The 17,883-nt window shown below is 42.6% G+C and overlaps 1 protein-coding gene across 2 annotated transcripts in view; it reads left to right on the top strand.

Annotated features, from left to right (window-relative positions):
• SCN10A (sodium voltage-gated channel alpha subunit 10) overlaps positions 1-17,883 on the top strand; it is an 86,659-nt gene that overhangs the window by 42,100 nt on the left and 26,676 nt on the right. For both annotated transcript variants that reach the window (XM_084987746.1, XM_084987747.1), the window contains 4 exons: positions 357-465; positions 2,612-2,850; positions 6,114-6,287; positions 15,574-15,933. In XM_084987746.1, the coding sequence (XP_084843872.1) occupies positions 357-465; positions 2,612-2,850; positions 6,114-6,287; positions 15,574-15,933 (882 nt within the window). The remainder of the gene's footprint in view (positions 1-356; positions 466-2,611; positions 2,851-6,113; positions 6,288-15,573; positions 15,934-17,883) is intronic.

Here is a 17,883-nt window from a genome sequence, read left to right as displayed (position 1 = left end):
GCAGCTCCCACTTCCCTTGGGTTGAAACCTCAGACACCCTTGAGGCAGCCCTATCCCCACCTTGGTGCCCAGGTACCTGTCCTAGGACAGGAGTTTACAAAACCTTAGGTGAGCCCAGGTCATCTGTTAGCCACAAATTCAGGCTCTAGTTGCTCCTGTGTCCTGCTCCCCATTTCCTGAGCTCTAACCCCAAGTTCATGCAGCAGCCCCTTTACTCCAAACATGACTACAGAGGATCATAGCTTCACTGGGCAGCTTGCAGCCACCCGAGACAGGCCAATAAGAGGCTGAGTGATCTGTCTTTGCCACTGTCTTTGCTTTGTGGGAGCATCCTGACTCTTTTTGTGTCCCAGCAGGCACTTGATGCAGGACAGAAGACTTTCTTAACAGCAGAATACTTGAATGAAACTTTCCGGGTCCAAAGGGCAATGAGCGTTGTCAGTATCATGACCTCTGTCCTTGAGGGTAAGTATTGCTCATTTGAACTTCCATTCACTGCGCCATGGTGAGTCCCCCTATGAGCAAAAGATGGGCTGCCCAAAATCTGTGTCAAAGGGTACCATCTCTGTATCCTGGGATCATAAATACTTCTATTTTTTAATACCCTTTTCCCCATTACCCTTTATCAATGTGGCTCCTAAAATGTGGATAAATTTTCAAAAACAATAGAATCCAATGAATGAAATGCCCTCAGATATGCAAGAAATTTAAGTCTTTTTTGGGTAGAGGAGAGGTCAGGGTGGTGGCAAGTCCATAGCATATGGAAGTTCCTGGGCCAGGGATCAAACGTACGTCACACAGCAACCCAAGCTGCTGCAGTGACAGCACCAGATCCTTAACCTACTGCACCACAAAAGAACTCCATTAACAGTCTTTAATTTTCAGACATGGAAAAAGTATTTTGATATATTTCAAGGCTGTAACTCTCACAGTTATAATGTAATTTCTGTCTCTAGGTGCCCCTATTGCGCTGAGCATTAGAGGGCAATTTAAATAAATTAATCAGTCAGTTTAAATCCTTGTCAATTCAGGATTCCATCAGTCAGCTGGGGATCCCAGGGATGGATCTAAGTTCCATTTGCTTATACCAAGCCAAGGGTGGAGGGAGGGAATGACCCCCTGGCACCCCATTTCCTAAAGAGCATGGCCCCATCCTTCTCACCCTGACTCTAGGACCTCCCTTCTTATCAGCCTTGGTTTTGCCTCAGGGTATGGAAAATATGGCCTTAGTCATATCCAGTTATTTATATCCTCCAGGCAAATTTAAAATGTCCTACGCTGGAGAAGGGAGCTTGGATGTTGGTGTGTCCCTGAAAAGGGGCCCTTGGTTCTTTCCTCCCAGCCCTGGGCTGAATTCAAATTGCAGCAGAGGGCATGGTGGACAATAGACACCAAAAAAATTGTTTTAAGGATTTGAAACAGGGCCAATCTGTGCTGTACTTTCTAGGTGAAGCTGGAGGTGGCAAGTCTTAGAGAGACCCAGCGTGAGAGAGAAACTGTAGGGTATAATGGGCTGGTAATGTACCTGGATAGAGAAGGTCTGAGGTGGCCCCAGAGGGTGCACTGTGGCCCCAGAACCACAGGAGAGTATCTGTATGATGACCTTGCTCTCGTTGAAGGCTGCAGAAGGATGAGTGAGAACCAAAGAAGGAACAGCCATCTCCATGACTCTCCCACCAGTGACCAGATAGGAACGTTGATGACTCAAGTAAAGCACACTTGACAGTGACTCAGGACCAGCTCAGTCCTCCACCAGCCTTGAGCTTCCTGAAACTCAGACACAACTTCAGATGAGAAATAGTAGCAGACAGTGAATTGACCAAAACAAAGTCCCCTGGCTGGAGACTTGAAATATAAATTAAATTCAGTTACAGGGGGAAAATCCTTAAGTTATATTTCTTGCATACTTGAGTTTGTGTTTTGAGAAATGTGTACCTATTCCAGTAACAACAGTGTGTACATACTCTTGTATTATTTTTCCTCATGGATCACTATTTAATAAATTACTCATCAGCAGAGAGTGAGGATTAGAGAGGAGGAGGAAGAGGTTGGAGGGAGGTAGTAAGACATGCTGGTCTGGAAGTTTGAAGGACTGAAATGGAGAAACAGCAGGATTCCTGGGCAGTGACAAGATGGGACCAGTCAGCATAGTTATGTGTTTTTTCTAACTGGGTTCAGCTGGCTGGGTGCAGGTACAGGGTCAACTGTGTGTTGGGTTTATTCAGAGTTGGGGTTTTGCCAGACAAGTACAATGGACAGGGGAGAGGGCCAGGGAACTGAGGGTGTCTGCAAGGAGTGTAAAGAGGGGTGAACATGAAATCTAAGCTGGGTAATTAGGAATTAAAGATATGATATACAATGGGCAGTTAAAAAGTGTAGGGGCCATGGTTTGGAGGACTGAGTGGGGACAGAGACTGGGTTGCACTTGCTAGGCTACAGGAGCTCAAAAAGGAGAAAGTGATAATCAGAGAGAGGGAGAGGGAGTGCTGAGATGGAGGTGAGAGTTACTAGTAATGTTATTAGTAATGACAAGGTCTAGGGGATGGCCATGGGGAGGTGGGCTAAGTCCATGCCTGGCTAACAACTATCATTGGCTCCACCGGTGATACAGAGCTCGAGGAGTCTAAGCCGAGATGCCCACGCTGCTTGACCAACTGGGCTCAGAAGTATCTGATCTGGAAGTGCTGCCCCACATGGGTGAAGCTCAAGAAGCTCCTCTGGAGTATTGTGACGGACCCCTTTGCCGAGCTCACCATCACTCTGTGTATCGTGGTAAACACCATCTTCATGGCCATGGAGCACCACGGCATGAGCCCCACTTTTGAAGCCATGCTCCAGATCGGCAACATTGTGAGTGCCCTGGCGAGCCACCACCCATGCTGTCCTGGCTGGGGGGATTAGGGTGGGGTGACGGCATGCTGTCATTCACTGGACTATTGATCTAGCAGGCTGAGGGCAGAGGAGCCACATGGAAGATGTGTGGACACTGAGTACAGAAAGTCAAGTCTGGAGGACCAGGCTGAGCTGATGGAAATTGCTTTGTGATGAATGAACATGGGTGGAAGTGCACCGAGAGAGCCCTGACCTAGGGGCTGCCAGCTCCCCCTTTACAGAACTTAGGACAGCCACCTGAATTCTCTGGATTGCAGCAGTCTCTACCTTGAAAAAAATGATAAATGCCACTTTCCCATCTAAAGACAATCTATGGATTTTCAAGTTTCCTTACAGGTTTATTGCTTTTAAGCCTGGAAAACACAATGGCTGAGTTTTATCAGTGCTGTCATTTAAGGGCAGAAAGTGTGGGGGAGAGGGGATAGTAACAAGAGGGAAGGAAGAGGAACAGGATTACTGTTGTCACAAAAGCATCAGGGAGTGAGAACTTTTTTTCCATCTGGTTTAGATAGGACTCTCCCTTAAATTTTCCTCCATCATTTTAAAAATAAATATTAGAGAAGGTTATTGTTTCTTTCTTTTTTTCTTTTTTTCTTTGTATGGCCACATCTGTGGCATATGGAAGTTCCCCAGCTAGGGAAGCTACAGCTTCCGGCCTACACCACGGCCACAGCAACACGGAGTCTGAGCCATGTCTGTGACCTACACTACAGCTCACAGCAATGCCAATCCTTAAATCACTGAATGAGGCCAGGGTTCACACCCACATCCTCACAGAGACAGTGTCGGGTCCTTAACCCACTAAGCTACAACAGGAACTCCTCTTCCAACATTCTTTAGTATTATTGTCTTTCAACAAGATAAAGTCCATACCAGATTTCAATACACATGGAGTAAATTGTCAGACTAAGAGGGGAACGATCCTCAGCCTGTGCCCCCGCAGAAACAGTAACAATAGCCAACTTTGACCACCATCGGACATGGCCTCACATGCTTCTCATGGGTTATCTTATGTAATTTTCACAAAACCCTATATGGTAGGTACTATTATTATGGCCTTTCACAAATGGAAAAACAGAGGATGTTAAGTAATTTGCCTGAAGTCATAGAGGTGAGTAAGTAGCAGCATTGAGATTTGAACCCAGGTCAACTGGATCCAAAGCTCACACTTCTCAACTCCTGGATGCTAAACTCCCTCACAGGACCTGCTAGTGTGTGAGGGAGAGATTGTGTATGTTAGTGTACATGTGTATGTATGTTTGTGAGTGCATGAGAACTGCCCAAGGTAGACAAGAGAGGGAGTGTGTGTGTGTGCTTGCACACTTGTGCGCAGGCACATGTGAATATGCACACAAGAAAAGCAGAGGCTAGGAAGGTCGAGGTCCTGCCTCCATGTCCTTACTGGTGTCTGTCCCACTGCAGGAGGGCTAAGTAGGTCCACCAGAGCCATCCAGCTCTTCTAACTCCTGGTAGGCTGCAGACTAGGTAAAAGGAGGGGTCCCAGAAGAAATGTGACTACTCTTGTCCAGAAATCTCCCCCTTTCCCAGAATCCAGGGATGTGAAAAGGATGCCAACAAGTTCTGGGACACTGTGGAGCCAGCATGCCTTACATTTTAGCAGCACCTGGGCTAAGAGGTCACATTCTATGTGGCAAGAGGTGAAATGGAAAGAGGAGGGAGAGCCTGTTGCCAAGAAGTCTTCGTAGACCCCATAGGGTCTTATGGACAGACCTCTGAGCCCACAACTCATTTTACAGTTGGAGACCTTGAGGCAAGAAAAACCAAAGGGTTTTATGGCTGTGACTGAGCCCAGTGCCATTTCTAAAAAAGGACAATCAGGCACTTTCTTTCATTGTGATATTTACAATGAGTCAGGTGTTTATGAATCTTACCTCAGCATCACGGCGCTACCAGGTGATAACACTCTCACATAAGAGCTCATTAAGACTCAGAGAGATTAAGTATCTTGCCCAAGGTGGCACAGCTGATGAAGGGTCAGAGGTGACCCAGGTCTCTCTAGGGCACAGGACCTCATCCCTACCCTCTACCCCACCAAACAGACCTGCTTACAAAGGGTAGTCAGTAGATGTTCTTTGCATCACACAGTTGCAGTCTTGTGGCATCAGGCAAGTCAAACTCTTGGACATTTCCTCCTTTGTAAAGGGATGCAATCACGTCTGCTTCCCAGGCTGGTGAGAGGCTCCGATGAGAGCAAATGAGAGAAAAGCACCTGACTCTGCTGGGCTTCTTCCATGCCTGTCTCCCTTCTTTGCTGGATATTGTGTGACCTGAGCCCGGCCCTGACCTCTCTCAATGTCAGAATTCTTTCCTATTTAAAACCATTAAAGAGACTCAGGGCTGAAAGAATCTTAGAGATGGTGTATTATTATTGTTCCTGCTAACAGCTATTTTTGATTAATGAAGTATTCTCTGCCAGGACCTTTACAAAGAATTGCAGATTATTTCATCTTAGGCCCATTATACAGAGGAAGGAATTGAGATAGAGGATGAACTCCTTCCTCAACCTTTTTTTTTTTTTCCTTTGGTCTTTTTTGCCTTTTCTAGGGCCGCTCCTGGGGCACATGGAATTCCCAGGCTAGGGGTCTAATCTGGGTTGTAGCCACTGGCCCATACCAGAGCCACAGCAACGTGGGATCCAAGCTGCGTCTGTGACCTACACCACAGCTCACAGCAATGCCAGATCCTTAACCCACTGAGTAAGGCCAGGGATCAAACCCTGCAAGCTCATGGTTCCTAGTCGGATTCGTTAACCACTGCTCCATGACGGGAACTCCTCCTTCTTCAACCTTATACAAGTTAGGAAATGGCTGAGTGCAATGTTTATCTATCTGTGTCTGGGTCGCTCCACAATCGATCCTTGCTTTTAAACTACTGAACCAGATTGACTTTTCCTTTACATAATTGTATCATGATTATATCCTAATGATTATCCACTTACTCCATGTCCAACACCGTTCACCGAAGCATGGAAACACTAATGCATATTCCCTGAGCACTGGTCCAGAGATTTCTCTGTGCTGCCACATTGAGTGTTCCTGTCCCCAGTCCTTCAGGAGCCCACAGATAATATAGGAACTGAGTAAAAACAAGGTAAAGGGATTTGCCACTTTATAAACAAGACATTTCTCCCTGCTCTATTTGTCTTTGCCCCCTCGCCTGACCGACAGACTCTCTGAGATGAATCCTGTTTCTGTCCACAGGTCTTTACTGTGTTTTTCACTGCTGAGATGGTCTTCAAGATCATAGCCTTCGACCCCTACTATTACTTTCAGAACAGGTGGAACATCTTTGACTGCATCATTGTCACCGTGAGCCTGATAGAGCTGGGCATGGCCAGGAAGGGCAGCCTGACGGTACTGCGGACCTTCCGCCTGGTAATGAGCTCTCTTGGCGATTTGGGGACCCCTCCTCTAAGACATCCAGGGAATCACCCCACTGGGAACAGACTTCATCCTTTGGGGACCCCACCAACCAGCTCCTTCTTCCTCTCTGGTTCCTGGGGGAGGAGGGAGGGCCTGGTTCCTGGGAGCTGGAGACTTGGTGTTTTCCAAAGTAGGGATGTACCTTCTTCTCTCCGAGCCTGAGTCCCCTCATCTGCACAAAGACGGGGCTTCCCAGAACCCCCCTGTTCTCTTATCAGATAACAGTAACAGCAATAATCAGAGAAGCTGCTGTTTCTTGAGGTCTGACCATGTATGAGGTACAGAGCTGAACCCTTGACATAATACCTCATTTCACACTTACAACACCCTAAGAGAGCTGCTTTTACTATCCCCACAGACAGATGGGGAAAACTGAGACAGGGTGCTTAAATGGTAGCCCAGAGTCTCCCCACTGCTGAGGGGAGAGACCTGCCTCACAGAGCCTCGGACCTGCATCTCAAAGCCAGGCTGCCTAAGTCCAAAGTCCCAACTCCTCCCATCCCCAAGAGCTCATCCTCTGATTCCCGGGTCTCCAAATCACAGTCCCAAAGTTTCATGCACCTCAGAAACTGCCTCCTACTATTCACATGTCCAGGCTATTCTCCCCATCCAGTTCTGGGGTGCTTTCTACAGGAGGGGTTCACCTATTCCTGTTGCTGGTGCCCCTTTGACCACAAGCCACCTGCTCATAAGAGTAGAGCCACATCTGCCAGATTTGCCAGATGTCCAGGAGGTGGGTCTGGGGCTACTGAGGTCTTCCAGTTTCCCAGACCATCTAGAGGACAGCTCCAGGGAGAGGCATTTACACAGAAATCCATGTGACTTATGCCAAAGAGGTGACCCTGTCCTTTATTGTCACAGTTTCTACTTTTTCATGAGAAGCCAGGAATCCAGATTTTTTTGTGTGTGATACTTAAAATACTACTAATCCAGTTTTAAAAAAAAAAAACACTCTAAAGGCCAATTGAAGCATGTCCTGGTTGATGACCTCTGCCTGATGACGGTTCTTTCACTATCCTATGGAGAAGGGCAGAGCCTACAGGGCTCTTTATTCATAACCTGGAAACTGGAGAAGATTAGCATTGAGTCACATTTTTAGAAGGATAGATGTCTCTAAGTATCTAGAAAATGGCAAGAGGCAGGCACTTATGCTAATGGTGAACATAAGACGTCCAAGCACAGTTATCAAGAGAGTGAGATTCCATACTCCCTATGAATTAATAAGAATTAATAAGAGAAGGAGGATCTGAAGTTGGTTTCCTAATAGCATAGGAACATATTTGGTATATTTGGGGAAATACAAACTTGGTGTTTTAAGATCTTCATGCTCCTTTTGTTCTGATTCCATTAAGCCTACAGTCTCAAACAAGCAAAAATAACCAGGTTTACTCCTTAGCGTGGGTCTGCAGAATTCTCTAGCTGCCTGCCCCTTGATGCAATCCTAACATGCTGATAAACTCGCAATTCCCGAACCATTGCACCAACCTCACACTTTCTTAGGGGCTTTTAGTCCTCCTCTCCCACCCCTCCCACCATCCATTGATGATGGCCCATCAGTATTATTATGCCCTTGAAAACAAACTCAACTATTTTTCCTCTCTGCTCCTTCATATGTTTGTGTTTCGTAAAACCCTTCCCTGGAGTTGAAGCCAAATATTTCCCTCTGCCATGCATGCACCTGAACTGTGGACATTACTATGGAAAATTCACACAGGTCATCAGTTTCATATTTTTAAGTAGGTTTTATTTTTTAAAACAGTTTTATATTTTTTCAGAAAAATTGAGCAGATAGTACAGAGTTCCCATACACCCCCCCACACACACATACGTGCACATAGTCACACTGTTTCCCCCATTATTATCGCTTTACATTAGTAAGGTACATTTCTTACAGGTAACTCATCTGTGGCTTCCCATTGCTCTGGGAATGAAATCCCAAATCCTTGAGATGGTCTACAAAGTTCTGCATGATCAGGCCCTGCTTACCTCTCCAGACATTCTCTTCTTGCCCGCTTTGCTCCAGCCAGAGAGGCCTCCTTTCTCTTCATCACACATAACAGAACTGTTTCTGACATGGGGCCTTTGCATAATTATCCCCTCTGCCTGGAATACTTTTCCCCTAGTCTTTACTTCCTGTTCATTCATTCTCATCTTTCTTGGCTTAACTCACACATCACCTCCTCAGAAAGGTCTCCCCAACCACTTTATCTAAAGTTGGATTCCCTCATCAAATTAACCTATTTTTCACACTTTACAATTACCCTGGTATTCTGTGAGGCACAAAGCAGAGTTTTCTTGTTTACCATTCTATTCCAAGGGCTAGTACACACTAGGAATTGAATAAACACCTGTTGAGTGAAGGAAGGAAGGAAAGATGAAAGAAAAAAAGGAAAGAAGGAAGATAGAAAAATTCTGTGTCGTCATTCGTGCTTTTTCCTTCCTCTCAAAGTCGCATCACTTCTCTTCCTACCATTTTAAGCCTTGCTCCATTAATCCGTTGATCTCTTCTCGTACAAGTACTGCACTGTCTTTATCACTGCAATTGCCTCCAATACATCTGTCTGTGAGGCAAGTTGCCCACTTTGTTTTATTTCTTCAGGAATATTGTGGCCCCTGCACTTCGTATTCATTTTAGAACCAATGTGCCAAGTTACATACCCTGTATACATACAAATTTCTTTTTCCTTAAAGGACTGCAATAATCTATAGATGAGTTTGAGAAGAAATGTAACCTTTATATTATATAGTCTTCTGATCCATGAAAAGGGCATACTCTCCATGTATTTCAGCCTTTCAGTAATTTTATAATTTTTCCATAGAGTTCTATAATTTTCTCCATATCTTTTGTTATTCCCTAGTTCATTATGCTATCCCAAATGAAATTTTTTTTGGCCACACCCACAGCATGTGTAAGTTCCCGCCCTGGGAATCGAACCTGAGTCACAACAGCCACTGTAGGGACAGTGCCAAATCCTAATCCACTGCACTCCAAAAGAACTCTAAGTGAAATTTATTTTTATTTTATTTTATTTATTTTTGTTTGTTTGTTTGTTTTTTGTCTTTTCTAGGGCCGTACCCATGGCATATGGAGGTTCCCAGGCTAGGGGTCCAATCGGAGCTGTAGCCACCGGCCTACACCATTGTCACAGCAATGCAGGATCCGAGCCGCATCTGTGACCTACACCACAGCTCACGACAACCCCAGAACCTTAACCCACTGAGCGAGGCCAGAGATCGAACCCGAAACCTCATGGTTCCTAGTCAGATTTGTTAACCACTGAGCCATGATGGGAACTCCAAATGAAATTTATTTTTAAATATTCTTTTCTGGGTGTTGTTTTGTTTGTTGTTGTTTTCGCTAGCATTTTGCTATTTAACATTTTTGTATCCAGATAGCTCTCTTATTCTCATGACTTATCTCTGTAATCTTTTAAATTTGTTAACACAATCATATCATATGTAAGTGATGAGTTTTGTTTCTTCTTTTTTAATCCTTATACCATTTGGTTCTTTTTATTACATTACTGTGCTGGTTAGGACATCCAGTACACTGTTGAGAAGTGTTAATAGCAGTTTTGCTGTTTTCCTATCTCAAAGAAAATGCTTTCAGTATTTCAGCAAGTCTGATATTTGTGGCAGCTTTTTTAAAAAGATTTTTTAAAAAACCTTTATCGGCAGAGGAAGTTCTCTTTTGTTAAGAATATTAATCATGAATGGATGTTTAATTTTATCAGACAGTTGTTCCATGTGATTAAGATAATCACATGATTTTTTTCCTAATCTGTTAAAGTGGTGAATTATACTAATTGATTTTCTGATGTTAAATCAATTTTGCATTCCTGGGATAAACCCAACTTGATCGTGATATATTTTTTTATACATTGGAAGATTCGGTTTGCTAAATTTTTTTTTAATTTTGTATTCCTATTGATGAGTAATATTTGGCCTGTAATTTTCCTTACTTGCATTGTCCTTGCTAGGTTTTAGTATCTAGGCATCAAGGTTATGCTAATCTCCATACAAGAGGTGAGGGATACTCTTCTTCCTCTACATTCAATCTCTGGGTAAGATTTGTATTATTTGTTTCTTGTTAAGTTGGTAGAATTCGCTAGTTAAGCCATCTGGAGGTCAAGATTTTTCATTACTGATTTAATTTTCTTATGGGTAGTGAAATTAGTCAGATTTTCTATTTCTCAAGTTAGTTTTGCTAAGTTATATTTTTCTAAAAATTTTTCTTCAGTTAAATTTTCAAGTATATTGGCATAGCATTGTGCATTCAATGCCTCTATCTTTTAATGCTCTATATCACCAGTACTTAAGTTACCCTTTTTTTCCTTTAAAAATAGTGACTTATGCTTTCTCTTATCTATTTTTACTTATCTTGCCAAAGATCATCAATTTAATTAAGCTTTTTAAAGAACCAACTTTTAGCTTGTTGATCCTCTCTACTTCATTGATGTTTTTACTTCAATTAATCTTGCATTTTATCTTAATTGCATCCTCTGTTCTACATATTTTATTCTTTTCTAACTTCTTAAGATGGAGTTTCCAACCTATTTTCCTTTCTAATATATTTGTTGAAGACTTTAATTTCCTTCTAAGAACTGCTTTAATATGTAGAATTTTCTTTATTGTTTAGTTCTAAATATTTCCTAATTTCAAGTTTGATTTATTCTTTGACTCAAAAGTTAATTGGATACACGGTTCTTAATTTTGAAATGTATGTATTTCTAGTTATCTTTATGCCATTGAGTTCCAGCTTTATTGTACTATATTGAGAGAACATACGCTGTATGATTTTAATGCTTTGAAGTTTATTGATAATCTCCTTTTGGCTCAGTATACTGAAAAATTTCTTTATGCTCTTGCAAAGAACATGTCTTCTGCAACTGTAGGGTACAATACTCTGCATGTATAACCACTGGGTAGAGAAAGTTCATTGTGTGGTTCAAATATCCTATATCCCTGCTTATTTTTATCTTCTTGTTTTAGCCATTACTGAGATGGTAGTGTATAAAAATATCTCCCACTATGATTAAAGCATGGTCTGTTTCTCCTTATGGTTCTATCTTGAGCCTATGTTATTAAATGCACACGTATTTTAAGTTAGTATATCTTCCCAGTGGAATGAAACTTTTATCAGTGAGAATTGACTTTCTTTATCCCTAGAAATGCTTTTGGCCTTAAAAATCTCTTTTGACTGATAGTAATTAAACAACTCTGTTTTCTTTTAGTATGGAATTTGCCTGGTATACCTCTATCCATCCTTTTACTTCCAGTCTTTGTGTTTCTTTAGGATTTTTACATGTCTCTTTAAGTAGTACACAGTCAGACTTTGGATTCTTATTCAGTTCTGACAATCCATTCTTTGTCTATTAACCAAAGAATTTAGTCCACTTATTTTATTGTGAATACCAATATATTTGGATATGTGTCTGTCATCATATTCTAGTTTTCCTATTTGTTTCCTCTGATCTAGTATTTTTGTTCTCTTTTTCTTGATTTTTTTTTGGACTGTTTGTTTTTCCTTGTTCCATTTCCTTTTTTATTGGTCTGGAAACAAAATACTCTTTTTATTCTTTGAATGATTACCTTAAAAAAGACAGCATGTATTGTTAACTTAATCAAAGTAAAAAATTAGCTAAAATCTTCTTTTTTAAAATTTATTTATTTTTTTATTTTCCCACTGTACAGCAAGAGGATCAAGTTATCCTTACATGTATACATTACAATTACATTTTTTCCCCCACCCTTTCTTCTGTTGCAACATGAGTATCTAGACAAATTTCTCAATGCTACTCAGCAGGATCTCCTTGTAAGTCTATTCTAAGTTGTGTCTGATAAGCCCAAGCTCCCGATCCCTCCCACTCCCTCCCCCTCCCATCAGGCAGCCACAAGTCTTTTCTCCAAGTCTATGAGTTTCTTTTCTGAGGAGATGTTCATTTGTGCTGGATAAAAAATTAGCTAAAATCTTTACTTCCCAGGACCATTTTTATTCCAGTTCTCTTCTCCAACTTATTATTGTGTTAAATATCTTAATTTTATCTTGTTTTTTAAAAGCTATATGGCTTAATTATTTATAAATAATTCCTGGTTTGTACAAACAATACAGAAAATTCAGTAGCTTAACCCAGTAAAAGTTTATTCCTCGCTCATCTCATAGTCTGATGCAAGTCAGTCAGCTCTCTGAGGGACTGCTCCTAGAAGTGACTGTGCCATATCTGAAGAAGGCATATACAGCCTTCAAAGCTCGCCTCCTGCTTGTAGAAAGATGGCCAGATTTAAACAGTCAAAGGCTTTTCAGTCAGGGCTCATGGTTTCTTTTGCAATACAATTCCTTTAAAACTTAGATGGATTCAGACATCTCTGTGCACTATACACTAAGTGCTTTCTTTGACAGAGTTCTCAATTCTGCTTTGTTTCTTTGCTTTCTGGTCCCCATACCTGTCTCCCTCTCTCTCTCTCTTTTCTCTCTTTCAAATGTTAGCTATGCCATTAATATGATCTTTGCTAAGATGTGCCTCATTTCATTGAAAAATTCAACTGTTCTTCTACACATAAAGGCTTAATCCCATTGCTTACTCTTCGAGATCTAAAGCAGTATAATTCCCCTAAAACTTGAAGACTCTAAACTTCTGGATTCTATTTCCTTTTATTTCTTATCAATAAGCCAAATATTCCCTGAGCTCATCTCTTTCTTGTAACATCTTGACCAATTACAACTGACACACAAAACTAACGTTCAGTTTTATAGACCCTTTCCCTAGGGCTTCTGGCTCATGATCTGCCCCAGAATTATTACAGGCAATCATTTCACCCCCACAACACAGATTGCCACTTTCCAAGCTTTCTTCTATCAGTTTCCTTGTTGTCCATCACATGGTCACTAAGCCAGTGCCACACATTCTGTGTTGTTGAAATGGCAATGGCTATATTCAGTGCACCCATTTCTGCATTTCTCAGGAGAAGTACAGCTGGTGGCAGCAACAGTCTCTAAATCTGCAAGTTAACATAATAGAGGTTTATGTTCACAGAGTATTCAGGGCTGGTTGAGAAGCTCTCCTGGTGTGTCTGCTCCAAGCAGTGACCCAAGGATCCGGGATGGTATGATGTCATCTTCAATGGGTGGCCTCTAAAGTGGCCATGGGAGGGGAAGAGAAAGTGCATAGTGTTTTATGGCTCTGCCTGAAGGTGGTGTACCTTACTTCTGTCTCCATCTCCATTGTGTCAGCTGGAACCCAGTCATATTACCTCGACTGTATGTAAGTAAAGCTGGAAAACAGTCTTCCTTTGTGTCTGAGAGGAGGATATGTGAAGGGTGACCATATAGCCAGTCTTTGCCCTACCCCATGAGATTTTTATTGCTGTGTCCACTCAGTATTTACTTAGATTCACTCTCATACTTATCACTTCCTTTCTCTTCATCTATTCTTGCATATAATACTTTCCTCTTGGGGTCACTTTCTTTCCGCTTGAAGTACAGCATTTAGAATCTCTTTTAGTGAGTGCCTTCTGACAGTTACACTTCTCTCAGTTTCATCTAAAATTTGCCATTAAGTTTGCCTTGTCCTGAGAGATATTGCTTATGGGATCTAGCCTTCATAAGGGGAGAAATTCCTGTTATACTCTCTACCTTAGGGAGCCCTGGGATGTGTTTCCTGCTTGCTATGCCCCATGAGACCATTACAACTTATGCCCAGACTCACTGAGTTTTGCAGATGTCTTCAGAGAAACAGCTGGCTTCAGCAATCTGTTTTTATCCCCAAATTCCCACCGTTATTTAATTTTTGGCTAAAGAATTACTTACTTTGGAGTTCCCACTGTGGCACAGTGGGTCAAGTATCTGGTGTTGTCTTTGCAGCAACTCAGGTCACTGCTGAGATGCAGGCTCAATTCCTGGTCCAGCACAGTGGGTTAAGGATCTGATGTTGCTGTAGCTGTACATAGGTTATAGCTGCAGCTCAGATTCAGTCCCTGGCCTGGGAACTTTCATATGCCATAGGTGCAGCCCCCTCACCAAAAATAATTACTTACTTTATTGAAAGATCATCAGTGTGCTTAAGATTTTATTATCTAGCATTTTATTAACTTTTTGTTGGAAAAAGGAACCCAGGGGTACCCAATATAGTTTACCATTTTACTCTGTCTTCTGATATTCTTCACAAGTTCAAGGTCTATTTCATCACCAAGTGGTGACCTTTCCAGTCGAGGACAGATAGACTTATGTTGCATTCTGCTCTAAAACTAAATCATCCTTATTAAAGTAAGTTACAGATTAGATATAGAATGAACTTAGACACTCCCCCCTATGGCAAAGAAAAATGAATATGGAACTTCCTGAATAAGAGGGTTAACCCCTGCCCCTTGGGACTTACTGCTGTATTGGGTGATGACACTGATGCTTCTCTGTCCAGCATAGCATCCTAGCACCTCGGCCAGAGCTTGGCTCTTAGTAAGAGCTTCGTAAATACCCTGTGACAGCTGCATTCACCCATTTCTTTCTAACAAATTAAAGAACCACACAAAATTTTTTTATTTTTTAAACATTTGAACATCTATATGCATGGTGCTTTTGCTCTCCTGTGGAACTTAGCACAAATGGATCTACAATGAGGACTTCATTGGTCTTTGCCTTGCCTCTGTAATTAAACCCTTAGTTCTATGCAGGCAGGAGCCTGCATACTTTTCTCCATATACCTCACAGGCTGGCACAGTGCCATGTGCATGTGTGGCTAGCTTTCAACAAAGTAGGTAGATTGGTTAGTCAATTAAATAAACATATGAATCCTAGGTTCATAAAATCATGCATACTGCCATTTCAGAGCTGGTGTGGGCAACAGATGTTGTCCATTGCCTCAAGGTGAGAAATGCCCTAAGGTGATGGTTAACTAGTACCTCAAATTGCTCTGCCTGCAGAAGGCTGGCCTCTCTTCAGGTCAAAAGTGGGCTCTTCTCACACATTTGTGATCTCCATCATACCCACTCCACCCCCCTAGAACTGATCCACAGTTTGTGGAGCACATTCATATGTAGGGACCATAGAGGGCTGGTCATACTTTTGAGTAACTGGTGACATAGGAAGAAATGTCTCTGATGGTAGCTTCCTGGGATATCAATCCCTGCTAATGGAATGAGCTGTCTTGTGTTTCTTCCAGACCTTTGGTCTCTGGTCAAGCCTTGAGCTGAAAGGTGATGGAAGCAGCCCCCAGGACCTAATACAATCTCTGTTTCTCTGCAGCTGCGGGTCTTCAAGCTGGCCAAGTCCTGGCCGACCTTAAACATGCTCATCAAGATCATTGGCAACTCAGTGGGGGCTCTGGGGAACCTCACCATCATTCTGGCTATCATTGTCTTTGTCTTCGCTCTGGTTGGCAAGCAGCTCCTGGGGGAAAGCTATAATACCAACCGTCACAAAATCTCAGCACCCAAAGAGGACTGGCCACGCTGGCACATGCATGACTTCTTCCACTCCTTCCTCATCGTCTTCCGGATTCTCTGCGGAGAGTGGATTGAGAACATGTGGGCCTGCATGGAAGTCGGCCAGAAGTCCATATGCCTCATCCTTTTCTTGACAGTGATGGTGCTGGGAAACCTGGTGGTGAGTGCACGGGAAATGCAGGAGACTTCAGGTTATACTGGAAAGCTTTGACACCATACCTCCCTGACTGAAAAGTCTTCAAACTTTTCAGGGTCATGTGGGACACATCATCATAAGAACTGTCCATTGAGAAGCAGCTGGAATAAGCACATATGACAGAACAGGAAAGATCTGGTTTAGAATCCCAGCTCCACCTCTGATAAAGCTGGGTGACCCAGTGCAAGAGACAATCTCCTGAGCTTTAATTTCCTTATAATCAAGAAAATAGTGTTTACTCATAGGCTTACTGGGAGAATTAAATTACGTGAATGACATATGCAAATTGCCTAGTGCAATGTCTGGGCCATGGCAGGAAGTCAATAAATAGTAGCTGTTAGCTGTTGAAGGAAAATTTCCCTTCTCCACTCTACGGGGTCTCAGAAGGTGTTTTTTTGTTTCTTTGTTTTTTGTTTTTTTTCCAGGTGAGTAAGAGTTAGTTGATGTCTTCAAGCTACACGGGTTCTAACTAGGAGCAAGAAGGAGGCACAGTGGGACAAGAGGAGGGAGAGGAGCTGGGTCATGGACAACATCCAACGCCATCATGACAATAACAAAATCCACTCCCATGGGAGGAGCCCCTCTGGAGGCCTTTCTTCCAATTGGTCCCAGCACCCCTTCTCTGTCCCAGCCTGGCTCCTCACCCTTGGCTTGTCTCCACTCCCTCAAGTTCTGGGCACCCTTGCCCTCCCAGCTCTGGCCTGGAGAAGTGAGGTAGGGCTAGTGGAGGGTGTGATTTCTAGGAGTCTCTTTCTTATTTTTTTAAATTGAAGTATAGTTGATTTATAATATTGTGTTAGTTTCTGATATACAGCATAGTGATTTGGGGGTTTTTTGCAGATTATATTCCATTATAGGTTATTTCAAGATATTGAGTATACTTACTTCCCTGTACTAAACAGTAAGTCCTTGTTGTTTATCTATTTTATATATAGTAGTGTAAATATGTTAATCCCAAACTCCTAATTTATCCCTCCCCCTCTTTCCCCTTTGGTAAAGGGGTAACATAAGTTTATTTTCTAAGTCTGTGAGTCTGTATCTGTTTTGTGTGTAAATTCATTTGTATTATTTTTTAGATTCCACATATAAGTGATATCCAATAGTAATTTTCTTTCTGTCTGACTCACTTCACTAAGCATTATAATATCTAGGTCTATCCATATTGCTGCAAAATGGCAATATTTCCTTCTTTTTTATGGCTGATTAGTGTTCCATTTTGTGTGTGTGTGTGTGTGTGTGTGTGTGTGTGTGTGTGTGTGTGTGTGTGTTAAGTCAATTGTCTGTTGATGGATGCTTGGTTTGCTTCCATGTCTTGCAAGAGCCCCTTCCCCTTTCTTTGGCTGCATATGAAAGTTCCCAGGCCAGGGAATGAACCTGCACCACTGCAGCAACACTAGTAGCTGCAGTGACAATGACAGATTCTTAACCCAATACACCACAAAGGAACTCCCAGGAGCCCATTTCTTTTTGCCCTGGAAGTCAACAAACCTAGATTCTTTTCCCATAAGAGTTTTACAGATAAGAGAAACCTAAATCAAGAGAGGGTATGAAACAACAAATATAGACTCTTCAGAGTTTTTCCTGCTAGGGCTCCTGAGCCACAGGTGCCTTCTGCCTGCATTCCTGAGTAGGGGCAAAGCTCCTTTCTCCCAAGCTAAGCTCCCCATCCCTGCAGAGGCACTGGTGCCCCTGACCCAAGACAGGAAGTTTGCCTCTCTAAGCACTTTTATGTCCCTCATGTCATTTCCTCTTAACAACCTCTCTGAAAGGTAGGGAGTTTCCACTTCCTCCTTACAGGTGAAGGACCTGGAGTTGGAAGCAGCGAGGAGATAGGCCCAGGATCCCAGAGTGAGCAACAGAACCCAGGGTATGGCTGATAAGGGTGGTCCAGGGGCAGGCCTGGGCCTGTTCCTC

Source organism: Sus scrofa, chromosome 13 (genome assembly GCF_054392235.1).
Source record: "Sus scrofa isolate SSC_HxYL_T2T_F1_AM1 chromosome 13, Sscrofa_HxYL_maternal_Yorkshire_Landrace_v2.0, whole genome shotgun sequence".
Lineage (NCBI taxonomy): Eukaryota > Metazoa > Chordata > Mammalia > Artiodactyla > Suidae > Sus > Sus scrofa.
Note: the sequence above shows the minus strand (reverse complement) of the source record. Positions and strands in the feature narration are given on the sequence as shown.